At 35.7% G+C, this 16,185-nt stretch overlaps 1 protein-coding gene across 1 annotated transcript in view; it reads left to right on the forward strand.

Moving 5' to 3' along the window:
* Window positions 1-3,060: 3,060 nt before the first annotated feature.
* Window positions 3,061-16,185, forward strand: part of LOC110026356 (30S ribosomal protein S1 homolog) — a gene marked incomplete at its 5' end in the record, with an annotated part of 23,684 nt that continues 10,559 nt past the window's right edge. Inside the window, 4 exon segments of the mRNA XM_020727254.1 lie at window positions 3,061-3,142; window positions 3,230-3,333; window positions 15,243-15,321; window positions 15,419-15,469. Of these exon segments, the coding sequence (XP_020582913.1) occupies window positions 3,061-3,142; window positions 3,230-3,333; window positions 15,243-15,321; window positions 15,419-15,469 (316 nt within the window).

Raw genomic sequence — 16,185 nt, forward strand, 5'->3', positions numbered from 1 at the left:
CTTAAAATAAACCCTATTTAATTATTTGTATTAAATAGGGGAACTTGTCGGCAAATAAAACGGTTTCGCAGACCCAAACGGATGTCATATATTTTCTTAGATTATTTGATTGAGTCTCATCCTCAAGTCTTGTGTTTATCCCTCGGGATAGATACAAGATTTGAGGTAGAGCGTTTTTTCATTTAAACTGTGAAAAATATGAGGTCAGTTTGATTTCATATTTTTCTAAAATTATATATATATATATATATACACGTAAATTAAAATGTCCTTCCGAAGCGGGCGATGGGATTTCAATTCCGGCTGCCGACAACTTCTTACAGACGACCCCCAAACAACCTCTTTTTTTGTGCCGACAATGACTCATGCATAAGTAACATGACAAAAAATACTAAAAACCAATCCAAATGAAAAAATCAAATCAAATTTCAAAATAAATTTTAAAGTAAATCTTAAAGCAAATTTCAAAACAAATGTAGAAAGTAAAAAGACAACATGCTCAACTCACATAATGCTTGGGCTGCCTTCCAATATAGGACTTAGTTTTACATCCTCAACCAGACGAAAAATGCTTCCTCCAAGATCAAAATTCTAATTTTGTAATCCTCGATTAATCGCACAATCTTGTCATGTTCCTGGACTTTCTAGTAAATCTTCAAATTTTAATTTTTTTTACTATTTTTCCTTCTCCGTTCTATAATAGTTTTCTTGAGGGTATGTAGGGGATTGATTCAGATTATCATTTCTAAAGGTTCTTTCTGAATCCAAAATTCTTCCAATTATTTTCCTTAATTACATATCAGTGTTTTTCTCTTAAATTGCAAGAAGTAGACCCCTAAAAGATAATTTCAACATTCCTAACTTTGGGATGGGTAAGTTCTTCAGATTTTGGATCTAACTCCACTTAGTTACTCTCCTGCCCGGAGTTGTCTTTCAACTCAATCCTTTGGAGCACTCCTATTACAAGGTTAATGCATCAACGTCAGAAATTTATGCTCAGAAATCACCGAGGAAAAAAGAGATCCATAACATGCAAACCACATGAACTCCACAAGACTTACACCACAGGAAGAGGAACAAGATTAGTTACAATGCATTATTGAAAAAATCATAAGCTTTGTTATTGCATGTTTAAGGGAGACAACATAAGAAGTATAGAAAACTCAAGATAGAGCCAAACAATCTTTGCAGTACATCAATGTCCTTTTCGATCAATACAAATCTTCATGAATCTCTCTCATACAATTGCACTCTTTGTTACCTTACAAGATCATAAGAACTCTCAAATAATCATGAAAAAGACAAAATATATAAGAAACGTACTCTTTCGAGCGAAGCCGAGGAGGAAAGCTCCGAAAATATATAAGAAACGTACTCTTTCGAGCGAAGCCGAGGAGGAAAGCTCCAAAAAGGTCCAAGAGGTAAAAAGAGCTCTCATAGTCACAAAAATATGCATTTATACTTGGTCCAAAATAAGCATTAAATTTCTCAAAATTAGTTAAAATCCTGAAATTATGCGTTTTAGCAGGTTGACGAGCACGGGCACGCACATGGGTGTGTGCCCATGTGCATGTACAAGAGGCCGCGCGCACATGCTGTATCTGGCAAGTACAGCGACAAGTTTGATAAGTTAGGGCTTTGAGTGCGCTTATGTGCACTGCGGGTGCGTGCAAGCATCGACACTTGGTTAGGGCAGCAACGTGCGCGAGGTAGGATTTGGAAACCGCGAGTCTGGTTTTAGCAAGCCCCACGCCTAAAGCTCTTGAGTTTTGCGCTTGCGCAGGGGTGTTGTGAGCCGCGAAGCCTGTTTTGGAACATCTGTAGCTTGGATCTGGCAGATTCGAGGGTTGCAAGTGGCATGCGCCCGGAGCGCTTGGGTGCGTGTGCATTTGCACGCAAGTAGGCGTGTAGATTTGTAGTTATGCACGTGTGCAAAGCAGTAGCGTGAAAGTATACGCTGTTATGGTGCACGTAGATGCGCGTGCGCTCAACTAAAAGCTTAAGACACTAAGGGCGGTCACGTGCATTTTCTTGTTTTTGGTCCTTTTTGCTCTAAATTCGTCCCTTCTCCTTTTCCAAGTGTCTTAAGCTTTTTATTCAGCACGAAACAACAAAAATACATTTCTTAATCGTATAATCATAATATATAAGATAATTTAGATGATATTTAATGCTGGGAAAATTACTAAATTCACCTTGTATCAATAATAGGGGCGGTCGACGACTTTTGGGGGAGATGAATTTCTCTGGACGGTTGTCAAGGCTGTAAATAGCGAAGATAGTGTTGAAACGAGTAGGTACAGATGTTGATGAGATTCACTACTTATTCATTCACAAGCTACATATAGATCACTTGCAAAAGAAAAATGATTTAACACTCTATTAGAGTAGATATTAGAGACACAGTTTGCAAAACACATAAGCTAAGTCAAAAGTCTAAAGAAGTAGGAACTAACAACATATAAATAGTACCTCATAAAAGAAAACCTAGTTGGAAATTGTGAAATAGAAAAAAAAAATCAAAAAGGAAGAAATGATATGCGAAAGTTTAGAAGTTGGGGTTCTGTTTCAATTTCTTCGCACAATTCTTACTGTCCTTATCGGACAGGATCTAGGATCGATTCCCTGATTTATGCGGAATCTCGCAATCACAAACCTCAAATAGCAACTTGCAGCATTGCAGGGAAACTCCAACGTGTCGTGCTGTCCTGCATGCCGTGAATGTCTAAAAAGTCATGCAATCATTAATCTTACTCTGTAGTTGGTGGTGGGCCCAGATTTCTTAAAATAATTCTCTGAAAGTTAGCAGAGTTCTTTCATGGTGATAGGTTAGAATTTTTTGGGATACACCCATCATAAGTAAAATCATTGATGATTTATAGGTAAATTCTGAAGCTCTTATCGGATGTAGACATAAACAATGATGTTTGGATATCTTTAAATATAAACTTGAAGTTGAACATGAATTCAGCTTCAATGATGTTTGGACTCTTTAAATATAGACTTGAAGTTGAACATGAATTCTGCTTTCATTGACCTTATTTTTTCTCCAATATTCAGGGAGAAGTCAAGGTTAACTCTTTCAATCAAGCAGTTGGAAGAAGATCCTCTTTTGGAGACATTGGACAAAGTAATTCCGCAAGTAAGTTGTTGATTTCACATGATGGTTACTTTGCCTTGGTAGCTTTTTTTATTAGTAGTAATGATTTGTTGTTGATTTTATCTGTAGGAAGGTCAGTCAGAATCTGAGTCTCTTGTGATTCCCGATAACGTCAACGTTGAATCCCTCCCAGGACTGGAAAGCATATGCAAAGAACTACTGCAAGAGGATGGGTATGCTGCGTTTCTCTTAATTTGCATTTTTTAAAGATGATAATGCAAAAAGTTGAAACATTTGTAACTGTATCAGTTAGAACACTTAGCAAATGATACACTATTTATCGAATATTTACTATGAGCTTATTTGGGATCAATCTTTTGTTTTTATTTTTATTTTTTAGTTTATTTTTAACATCTTTGTTTTGTGTGATTTTTTTGTTTCTAAAAACATATTAACAAGTTTTTTAAACTTTCGAAAATAATATTTAGGTGTTTTGAGTATTTTCAAAAACAACCATACTTTAATCAAACATACTAAATATATTTTATTTCAAATCAAAATATAAACAAAACAAAATAAAAATTAAAAATGTACTAAAAAAATAAAAGTTATCTCAAATAGCCCCTTTAACTTTTTCGAGCAGATTTTGGATCCTATGAACTTTGCATGCTGAACAATACAATGGGAATTCATTTTTATTTTTGTATTTTTGTGCAGACTGGCTTAAGGTTGTCAGATTCTAATAATTTTCCTGACCCATTCTACTGCTTTATCTGATTGATTTATTGGAGTTAATTATGAATTATGTAACCCTTATTTGCTGCCAAAATAGTGTCTACTCTAATCATACTAATGTTGATGGTCAAATATGATCCTTTTATTTTTCTCCAAAACATTTCAAAAATATTTCTTAGGTATTGCATATTAAACCTGTATTGTAAATCCTAAGTGTCATTAAACTTCAGAGTGTTATCTCATCAGTAATTTTGGTGTTAGCATGCATATATATAATCTTCTCCTACCCTTCCTAGTCTTTGAGGTTCACTTAGTCATGAGTAGGCTTTTGTAATGCATTGGTCCTATGAATTATGTTATTAGTTTGGAGCTCATGGTTAACTTAGTCCTTCATTCGGTTTTGCCCGTTGTGGTATCTCATCTACTTTTTCTGTTGATCACCTACAATTAGAGTTTTCCTGTTTTTTTTTTTTTTTTTTTTTTTTTTTTTTTTGGTTAAACCAACACCAAACGCATTGGTCCTATGAATTATGTTATTAGTTTGGAGCTCATGCTTAACTTAGTCCTTCATTCGGTTTTGCCCATCAACAGATCTCATCTACTTTTTCTGTTGATCACCTACAATTAGAGTTTTCTTTTTCTTTTTTTTTTTTTTGTGGTGAAAGCAGATCTAACTTTACATGTGCTAGAGAAATGTAATAAAGTAATGGATTTTGATTTATATTTTAAAGGATGAAGAAGGTGTTAAGACATGCTTTGTAGCCTTGAATGTTGAGTCATTTCCTTTATCATGGAGTAGACGTGATGCCGGAGTTAACCCAAATCACAGTTAAAATATAAATGTTATTGTTAAAATTCAAAAGGGTACAATGAAGACTCCTCAAAACAAAAACAAAACGACACAAACACATGTGACTCTCTTGTGTGAGAGCGAGAATGAAGGGCTGCCGGTAGGACAGTGACTGGAGGACGGGTAAGGTGGAGGGTAGCCGGCAGTAAGGTGGGAAAGAGGAATTGCGGTGGCTGTCTAGTAGATTGCAGGGGTTGGCAGCAAGGAAACCGGGAAGGGGAGGGATGCAGGCTGTGACATTGAGCCGGGGAGAGTGGCAGCAAACAGTAAAAGTAAATACACACCACCTCAAGACGAATTACTAACGAAACACCTTCTCACGATTGGTTACAACCCTAAAGGGGAAAAAGAGGACGGCGGAAGCTGTCCAAGTAAAATCCTTAACCAAAACTAAAGAAGGGGAAGACCCCTCTTCTTGGACGACAACCTCCAAAATAAGAGCCATCCGACCCTAGCAACCCCTTGCTGAACTGGTTCAATTGGCCAAAATGGGATTCATTTTTTATAATTTCTGTATCATTTTACTATTATATGTTGATTATTAACAGTAGGTGAGAGATTAAGAGTAGGTGAGAGCAAAATAGAAAAAAAAAAAGTAAGACAAGTAAAGAATAATAATAATGTAAAGTTTTTATATGAAAAATATGCGATTAAGATGCTTAACTGGTTCAACGAGCAAGATGCAAACTCATTAGCGCTCCTTTGGATGGTCACTTAAGCTGTCAAAGGTGCATTTACCTTAATGAAAAAGGAATGATTTCATGTTGAATGGTATCATATGTGTCGGCACAAAAAAGTAAGGAAGAGGTTTGTTGATGTGTATTAGATTTGGCCAAGCAGTGAGAATTGTATGTAGATCTATGAGTTATGCAATCAAATAATATCGGGATACGATCAAATAGATTTTTAGTTATTTGAGAGGCATTGTAGATTATACTCTATGTTTAGGATGTTTGACTTGAAGCTACATGAAATGTTGATGCTAACTTGGCCAGTCTCGACAGAGCATCTCCTTCATTCAAACTCCACTCGTAGTGACTTCCGCCCTTGACATGGCATCAGATCTCCTTCGCTAGCCATCGCTGCTTCTGCGACATCTTCAACTGCTTCTACCATAGCTTCGTCCCCTTCGACTTCGGCTTCTTCATCGCACTCAAGAATTGTAGTCTTCGTCACTCCTTCCTAGACCAACGGCTTCGGCTTCGGTAAACCCTAAATCTTCGGATTCGACACTCACGGCTTGGGCAATCTCGGTTTTGGCACTCACGGCTTTGGCACTCACAGCTTCGGCATCTCAGCTTCAGAACTTTTGGCATGAAGACCAGGGAACAAATTGTCGTCGTCGTCGTCGTAGAAAGAAACGATATCATTTGGATCGTATAACAGGACGCAAATCCTCCTTGTGGGCTACGATCAGTAGCATTTGGATCAGAACGCGGATCCTACTTGTACGCTATGATTGATAGTATCTGGATCGTGTAACTGAATCCTATTTGTGGGCTATGATCAGTAGTATTTGGATCAGGACACGGATCCTAATTGTAGGCTATAATCGATAGCATATGGATCGTGTAACTGAATCCTATTTGTGGGCTATGATCAGGACACAGATCCTACTTGTAGGCTATAATCGATAACATATGGATCATGTAACTACTGGATCCTATTTGTGGGCTATGATCGGTAGTATTTCAATCATGTAACTGGAAGCGAATCCTTCTTATGACTGATTCAAATTTTTGGACCACAATGATAAAGGATTTCTTGTTTTTCTTTGCTCAAATCATGTTATGGTTCAGGAGTTGTCTCTGAGGCTTCGACATTCTCGGCTTTAGCACCTTCGGCTTTAGCACCTTCGGCTTTGACACTCACGACTTGATGATTTTTCTATCCCGACAGTGTTTTCAATTTCTTGTTGGCGAATTGATGCTTCTTGATTAGTCAACATTAATTTGAGGGGGGATGTCAATCAGGAAGCACGAAAATCAGACAGCTAAATTAGGAGTTTTCTATAATTAGGAGCTTCCTTATTTAAATTATTCCTAATGTCTTTATTTTGATTTATTTCCCTTTTAGCTGAATATTTAGATTAGGAATATTTATTATTAAGTTACCTAAAATAGATTATGCACTTTATTTTGTACCTAAGATAGATTGTAAGATTATTATTTAATGGAATGAAAGCAAAGGGAAAATGCATCGCGCCTACTCAGAATTCAGCTTATTTGCTCAAAATATTGACATGGTATCAGAGCAAGATTTCATACTCTTGCCACCGACCCTCCTTTGAAATTTATTGGATTCCCTTTCTGTCATGCTCTATGCAGGAAGGGAGGGACACTCATCTTGATATTTGAAATGACGATTTTATCTTCTTCTCCAAATTCCTAATTCCCCGCCACCTCGTTAGGTTACAGAAGCCATGGAAAGAATCACAAAGATGCGCTCCCGTGAGTTCGATCTTGATGTTGCCTTGAAGTCTGAACCGGAGGCGCTATCCCTATCACCGTCTTCGGGTCCGCGCATTGGCGTCAACCTCAACAGCATGGTCGTCAAGCCTCCAGCCAGCAATGGTGGAGGGAGCGATCTTGACATCGAATATGACACCGATGATCGTCATCGCGGTTCCCCGCCGCATCAATGCTGACTTAATTCTCCGCAAGATGTTCATCCCCGTGATTCTCCATCATCCAGACGACGCCGTGGGGGCTAGTCGCCGCTGCATCGCCAGGGTCTCCTGACGGACTCTGCCATCATGCGCCCTAACCTGGTCTAGAGCGTCATGGTTCTGCGATTGGTTTTCGACGGTGTGGGTCCCCTCTGGCATTCCATCCTCGATCTCAAAGGTTTTAGAATGATCCAGGGCACATACAACGTCCAGGTTCTATTTTACCGCCGCGCTGGCCAAGGGTGGATAATGGTTATTTTGAACCAGATTTTAGGCATCGTCGCGGACCACGTTCAGGCCATGGAATGCGAGGGAGAGGAGGAGATGATAGGTTTCGCAACGGGCGACAGACCATACACGAGAGGGATCGATTCAACCGCACATATAATGTCCTCGTATGGAGGAGAGTTCGTCCACAGAAAAGGGAAGGTTTCTGGATATGCCAGAATATGTCGTGCGGAAGTCTGAATTTTGCACGACAACCTTACTGTAACAGTTGCCACACATATCGATATGATGAACGATATAGATCGAGTCGCAGCCCTCACAAGGGCTATGTTAGCCCCCCTTAGCACCATAGCTTTTCACCGAAGTTATCAATTTCTCCCATTAATCGTGTTCCACTAAGAGATTTCAATGAATACAAATCTTGTCATAGGAAGGGTAGCTTCAATTTTGAGGAGTATCGACTATCGCCTCCGTTCTCGGCGTCTCCTCCATCTCCGCCTACCAATGCGGCTAATGCCTTGCAGGCTAGATTGCGATCAGAGACTCCTCCAGTCAGCATACCGCAGCCGATGATGGGGAGGAACCATCTGCATCGCACTCCTAACTTTTCAGATCCGACTAGAAGCTTGTTGCCACCGTTTATATTAATGAAACAATCAAGTATTCCACATTATTCTAAATTTCAAAAATAATAATGAAAAGTATAGAATTAATAGGAAAGAATATTAGCCCTGAACAAAAGCTACTTATATTTTATTTGTTATTATAAGTCCACAAAAAAAGTATTAAATTGGATTGGGGAAAAAGACAATTTGACTACACTATTGAGGTGGGTAGATGTGATTTATTTTTAATAGTTATGTTTATTTATTATTTACAGTTTTTATTTTAAACGCGAAAGCGCATGTTTTATTTTAAATATTAAATGTAAGAAAAATAAATAAAATGTGATATATGCATGCATTTGGGAGTCATCCATGGATGGCATTGGAAAGGCAATACAATGTACTTGTGCACCAAAATGGAAATGAAAATGAAAACAAAAATGAAAATGAAAATGGTCAAAATATATATTTTTTTAAAATATACGTTTAGACGGTGACTCTCAATAATGAAAATTGTAACGTAAATGAATGAAATGAAATGAAAATGTTTACTTTTACTATAGTCATTTTGTTTGCTGTTTACTATAATTTTTACAAAATATTTTAAAATGAGAATTATTGTAATTAGAATTATTTGCCCACTAAATAATTTAACACAACCTGTCATTTGTTAGCATTTTAGCAGGAAAGCCAGTTATATACTAGATGGACCGTAGATAAGTATTATAGTTCAATTTTATTTTAATGTTAGATGTAAAATTTGAAATATAAATTAGTTTTTGTAAGGAAAATAAGTTTTATGAATTAGAATGACTCTTTTGTGCTTTGGTCAATTTTTTTGTAATATTAAAATGAAACTATTAGATATGTTTCCTTAGTTCGATCATCAGTTCCCGCCTTGGTAATTCTAAGACCCCGGGCCGGGTTGTGACAAGGTGGTATTAGAAACAAGGTAATTAATGAAATGTTGATAAAAGAGCCATTAGGACAATTACAAAGAAATTTATAATACTAAAATTGAAATTTTAAGTTATTTCTAAGTAATTATATTCATTCAGGCAAGGAGATGCATCCGAAAGTATAGAAGAAGGGAGTCCATTAGAAAATTAAGAAATATCGCCTCCTGTTAATGTTAATACAAATGTTCTGATTCAGACGATGGCGGCGATGACTTAGCTGATCAGGAGTTTAGATCGCAGCCTCTTAGAATTGATGCAGTTGTTTTGGATAAATTTGAAGATATTTCAAGATTTATGTCCACCTTTGTTCAAGAAAACTGATGATTCGATTGAAGCAGAGAACTGGTTGATAAGGATAGAAAAGATACCGGATAGCACAATGTGCTCTGATAAAAGAAGAGTAACTTTAGCTACGTTTATGTTAGATGGAGAAGCTCAAAGATGGTGGCGTTGGCAGTGTCAAGATAGGTTAGAGGACAAGCAACATGATAATAAGTTAGGAGGATTTTTTGAGCTATTCAGAGAATAGTTTGTTCCCCTATTCACGTGAAGACAAATGCAGGACAAGTCCATCAAGTTAGTTCAAGGAAAGAAACCATGCAATATGAAACAGAGTTTACTACATTGTCGAGGTATGCTTCACAGCTGATTGCTACTGCAGAAGAGAATTGTTATAGATTCCTTTATGGATTGAAGGATTTGATTAAGCGACTGTTGTTGACTTTGGGGATCGATTACTATTCTGTGTTAATAGAGGGGGCTAGAAGAGTGGAGATTGATTTTAAGGTTGTTCAGAAACGTAAGGAGATGCGCACGAGGAAGAGTATCGATGAAGGAGAGCAGGTAGATTAATCAAAAGGATTAAATGTAAAGAATCCCAAATTCAGTTCTGATAGATTAAGTGGTGACATTTCTCATAGTACTATAACACTTGTGTCAAATGTGGAAGACAACATAAGAATGAATGTTTGATGAGCTCTAACACATGTTACTGGCATCGTCAACTTGGACAAAATTAAGTAGTCCCTCACTTGGCGAGGAAATTCCTTCGTAGAAGATTGCGTGTGGGCAGAGAATGGTAGAGTCTATAGCTTTAACTCTTATTCAAGGTCAACCAAGACAGCCAGTTCAACTTCGAGTTTATTCTCTTACTCATAATTAGCATGAAGAACCTATTGATGATGTTGATGGTATCAAAGATTAATGAGTTTCATCTGTTATCACATGTTTTAGGAGTGTTTTTCTTATGTATTTTTTTGTTTCAGAGGTGTGTTGTTATGTTATATTGCTTCAGATGTTATGTTAGCCTCTTTCAATTGATGGGGAATGTGAGTTTAGTATTTTGTATTAGACTTTTTGTTTTAATATATCCATGTTTCGACCAGTTAAATGAGATTTAAACTTTTTCATTAAATTCATGGATTATTTAAGTTTTAACTGTTTAATAAGTGATTTGATACTTGGAGTAGATTTGTAAATTTTGATGACGAAATTTTCTAAGGATGGGAGATTGTAATAATTGAAAATAAATAAATAAATATTAAATAATAATAATAATAACAAAACAAATAGGCACTCAGACAAGCATCTTTTCAATTACAACATAAGGGTTGTATCCCTTATTCACACCAATCGCACCCATCGAATTAGATGACTGAGAGAGTGAAGTAGAGCTAGCATGAGAAACTGAGGAAGAAGAAGAAAATAAGAAGAAGAAGAAGAGAAAGGAGGAGAAGAAGGAGAAGGGGGAGAGAAGGGTACGATTTATTTTGTCGTGTAATGCTGAATATTTTGTGAACGGGAAGCATTCAGGAGGATTTTGTGTCCTAGTTGTTTGGCAGAGAGGGAGGCCGCGGTTTAGTGTGTGATTACATTGCGAATCAATTGAGGAAGAAGGCATAGGCGATGGAGGTGTGCAGCACCGTGCTCTAGCCATGTGAAAGAGGAGGGAGGAGGTTGTAGCGGCGAATGCTTGCGGATTGAGTCACAACCAAGGGCAGAGGCGGAAAGAGAAACATCGTGCTCGCGAGCGGTGGAAGAAGCTTTCACGTTGAAGAAGAAGAAGAAGAAGGAGAAGGCGCTCGTGTGGTGCTGGGTTGAAGAAAGGACCAAAGGTTTTAAAAGCATATTAAGGTTTTTTAAATTTATCTAATTATATTTAATTATATTAAGTATTATTATACACTGTCATTGCTAGTCCCAAACTTGGATGTGAAAAGTGGAAGGTTGCGTTAGGTAGTCGACAGCCAGCGTAAAACTTGTCGAAAAAATCATGACATGAAACCTTCTGATTATAAACTAGCCAAACAAAGAAAAAAAGAAAAGTAAAGATTTAACTCAAGTAAAGTGTATTAAAGATGAAAATAAAAAAGTGATTTTTTTAGGAAAAATATTAAAAATAGGTTGGTGAGTTATTTTGATAAACTTTTTAATGAAGTTTCTGAAAAATACGATCGATCTTAATAATCTTAATATTGTTTAATAATAATAAGACATTTCATTTTTATCGTCGCATTAGTAAAAAAGAAGTTGAGCAGGCTTTAAAGAATACCAAGGTTCTGTAGGACCTGATGATATTCCAATTGAGGTGTGAAAATATTTAGGAGATTTGGCAGTTTCATGGCTTACTAAACTTTTTAATATTATTTTAAAACCTAAAAGATGCTTGAGGAGTGGAGGAAGAATATTTTTGTCCCCATTTTTAAGAATAAAGGGGATGCACAAGAGTGCAAATTATAGAGGATATAAGTTGATGTGTCATACATTAAAATTATGGGAGAGGGTAATTGAACATTGGCTAAGACGTATTACAAAGATTTCTCGTAATCAATTTAGATTTCTGTCGGGCAGATCTGCTATGGAAGTTACACATTTATTGAGAGGTTTGATGAAAAAGTTCAGAGTTAATAAGAAGGATGTACATTTGACTATGATTGGTTTAGAAAAAACATACGATAAGGTTCCAAGAGATACCTTTTGGAGAGTTCTTGAGAAGAAAGGTGTTGATATGATTTATATTCAAGTCATTAAAGATATGTATACTAGAGGTGTTACTTGTGTTCGAACAGAAGGAGGATTGACCAAATATTTTCCTATTTCTGTTGGCTTACATTAGAGATCGGTTTTAAGCCCCTATCTTTTTATTTTAGTTATGGATTGTTTACTGGACATTTACAGGAAGGAAGATGTACTTCGGCGTATGCTTTTTGCTGATGATATCCTTCTCGTCGGCGTGTGCTTTTTGCTGATGATATCCTTCTCGTGGATAAGACGAGAGAAAAAACCTAGGAAAAACTTGAATTTTGGAGATCTACATTGGAGTCTAAAGGCCTTCGTTTGAGTTGAACTAAAACTGAATACACGGAATGTAATTTTAGTAGTATTAGCTCTAGTAACAGAAGTGTAACTTTGGTTGATCAAAAAATTAAAAGGTGTGAACGATTTAGATATTTTGGGTCTGTTGTTCAAAGCGATGGTGATATAGATGGGGTTGTTAGTGGTAGAATTCAAGTTGATTGGTTGAAGTGGAGGAATGTTTTGGGCCTTTTGTGTGATAGAAAAGTGCCGCTTAGACTGAAAGGAAAATTTTATAAGATGGTGGTGAGACCTGCAATGCTCTATGACGCTAAATTTTAGCCTTTAAAAGTGAAGCATAATACTAAGTTAAGTGTTGCCGAGATGAGAATGATTAGGTGGATGAGTGGCTTTACACTTTGTAACAAAATGCAAAATGAATATATCCGTGATAGGGTTGGTGTTGCTTCTGCAACGAACAAAATTAGAGGGAGTCGTCGTCGATGGTTTGGTCACATTAAATGTCGACCATCTGATGATTTAATTTGTAGAGTAGATGTTTTAGATTCGACTTATTTTAAGAAAGACAGGGGTAGACCTAGGAAGACTTAGGCTTATTGTTTAAAAAATGATCTTAATTTATTAGGATTAAATGAAAATATGGCACTAAATAGGATGCAATGGAGAAAAAGGGTTCATTTAGCCTACCACTAGTGGGGTTAAGGCTTTGTTATTGTTCATGTAGCCGACCCCACTTAATATTATAAATTTGTGTGTGTGAATATAAGTTTAATTAAATAATGTGTTAATAGAAAGTTACTTAAACAAGATAGAAGCTATTAAGTCCTAATTAGAAGGCCTGAGGTGATGCAGACATCCATTACGAAGAGTCGCAGGCGTGAAGTGGAGAACCAAAGCCTAACGAAACCCTAATTTGTGAGTTAAGGGATTTTGATGAGGAAGCTAAGACAGAGGAATGAGAGGAATTTCAAGTATAAAGTTTGATTTCTAATAATTCATTTTTATTTTCTTAAGTAATGAATGTTGAAATGAAATAAAGAACTTCAAATTTAAAATTGATCTAGAATAATAAACACTTAATTAAATAGATAAATGATTAAAATAATAATTGAGAGCTTATAATTAATATGAAAGAAGATTAGCCCTGAAAGGAAATAAAAATATTTATTTACTCTTTTCTTTTACTGCGCAGCCGTTTATTTTATTGTTTACTGCAATTTTTATAGAATATTTTAAAATAAGAATTGTTATTATTTAGAGCCATTTGCCTACTGAGTTATACAACTCAACCCGTAATTTGTTAACATTTTTATAGGAAAGCCAGTTATAGATTAGATAGGACCCAGAGATTTTGTGTATAGACGTCATGGAATGCAGTATGATAGATATTATAGTTCAGCTTTGTTATTATGTTAGATATAAAAGTTTAAATATGAATTAAGTGTTGTAAAGGAAAAAGGTTTTATGAATTAAATTAAATCTTTTGTAGTTTGGTGGATTTTATGTAATATTGAAATGAAATTGATAGATAGGTTTTCTAGGTTGTGACAAGTTGGGGTTAAAGCTTCAAAAGATAGTTATTTTTTCACTTATTGAGCTGGAATATGTTTTTTTAAAATCGAGGTATGCATAGAATTTAAGTATTTGGTCAAAGAGTGGGAAGAGTGTGATGTAATGTGATAGTCAGAATGCTCTGCATTTAGCGAAGAATCTAGTTTATCAGGCCAAGATTAAACACTTTAGAGTACGCTATAACTAACTCAATTTGGTTTTGGAGGATATGTTATTTTAATGTTTAAAAAGAGTATTGGGGGCTTGAATACAACTGATATGTTGATGAAGGGAAACTGAAGTTGTATGCAATTTTTGTCAGAAATCCCTTTGATTAGGCGTCATCATTGTTGCAATGGAGTGTAATGATTAATTTATCTCCAACTGGGAGATTGTTAAGTTGCGGACCTTATTCGACTTCCATGTGGAAGGGGATCTTAGAGCCTCCCTCTGTTCAAGGGGAGACCTCTTGAAAAACATCTAATATTTGTGAAGCATTTTTATTAAGTTTGTTTTGAAGATTTTATTATATTTTTTGGCCGCCCTAATCCTTTCATTATAAATGGGAACGTCATCATTATGGGATATATCTAAAGAGATACGGGTTGTGAAACTCTTTCATTATGAAATTGATAACTGCGCCAATAGGACAGCCATCCATTAGGTGGACCTCTGTAATATTCTTGATATTTGGTGCATCCGTCTTCTTTTTATTTTTTGTCTTAGCTACCATTAAATTAAGCAACTAATCCTTCTATTCTCTTTCTATTTTTCTATCTACAAACATAACCCATAATTTTCTCCATTCAGGGTTAATTCAAGGAAAAAATTAGGCAAATTGATCGCGCAAATTTTGGAGAGAGACAGAAATATCTAGAAGCACACTCTTATTGAAAGACTATACTTAATTCAGGAACTTTGTACTTGACTAATCAGTAGACGTTTTAGTGTAATATTGATCAACTTTTTGCTCCCAATGTCTAACTGGTTGCCACAAGCGCAAGCATCAATTTTACATTTTCTGTAAGATGACATTCTAGAAGCAACAAACAACTTAAATCAAACAATTCTAAATATTATAAACTACTTTATGAAACCTACAGTTGGTTTATGATAAAATAATGCTGACTGATTATTAAAAGGTTAAAGTGACTGAGGTAATTATATTTGCTTTTGTTCCAAAAATATGAACCCCATTCTTTTTTGTTAAAATTTTCAATATTCCATGCAGTATAACTGGTGTACGTCTTGGACGTCAAGGCTTGGAGAAGAGGGTGGTTTCACAAGACTTGGAGTTGTGGCTCTCTAGTGTAATAAATCAACCTCTGACAAGCTCTTCCACTTTCCTCTCGAACAAGAAGAACATCATATGGCTAACATCTTTCTATTCTTCTTTTTCCTCGTCAGGTGCCAGCAAAAGACAAACAGTTCACGCTTCTTGCACGAGCTGGAAGACAGGTTAGTCCTTTATTCTTTTGTTGTAGAGCTTTTAATTCAACCTTCCATTTACAAACGTCATAAAAGATCAACTGCCCGCAATTTATATTTTAGAGTTATTTACATACATACCTCATAATTCTCTTATATTTACATATCTAACCCTAAAAGTTTTATATTTACATTTATAACAATAACTATTTAACATTACATCAAATATATCATTTTTATTAACTTTTTTTATAGATGAAATACACCTTTCCATGCATAGTTTTATAACACGGAAGTGTTGTAAGTGTAATTATGAAACTTTAGATTTTTTATTTGTAAATACATAAGAGTTCATAAGAATTATATGGTTTTTTCCTATATTTTATTGCTTTTGAAAAATAGTTTTAATGGGATGGAAGTAAGGGTGAGTCTAACAACGAGGTTGGGTTTTGTTTGTTTGTTGTGTTAACTCTTGGGCGGAAAACAAATGAGAGCTAAGTTTGATGATAAGGTGAAAATTCTCATTTATTTTCAGCTCGTTCATTATCAAGTTGATCACGAGCTCAACAAGAACAAAATAACAATTTTTTATTTATAGAGCTTTTAATTATCATATTTATATAAAATTTTAAGGGTACATTCAATGATTCTTTTAAGGAAGGTTTACACACATACCACTGAATTCATGTGTCACTTTTTAAATGTTAAAAAGGTGGTATTGTGATGTGATATGAAAGATTTGGATG

The sequence above is a fragment of the Phalaenopsis equestris genome, unplaced genomic scaffold (assembly GCF_001263595.1).
Source record: "Phalaenopsis equestris unplaced genomic scaffold, ASM126359v1 Scaffold000365, whole genome shotgun sequence".
NCBI lineage: Eukaryota > Viridiplantae > Streptophyta > Magnoliopsida > Asparagales > Orchidaceae > Phalaenopsis > Phalaenopsis equestris.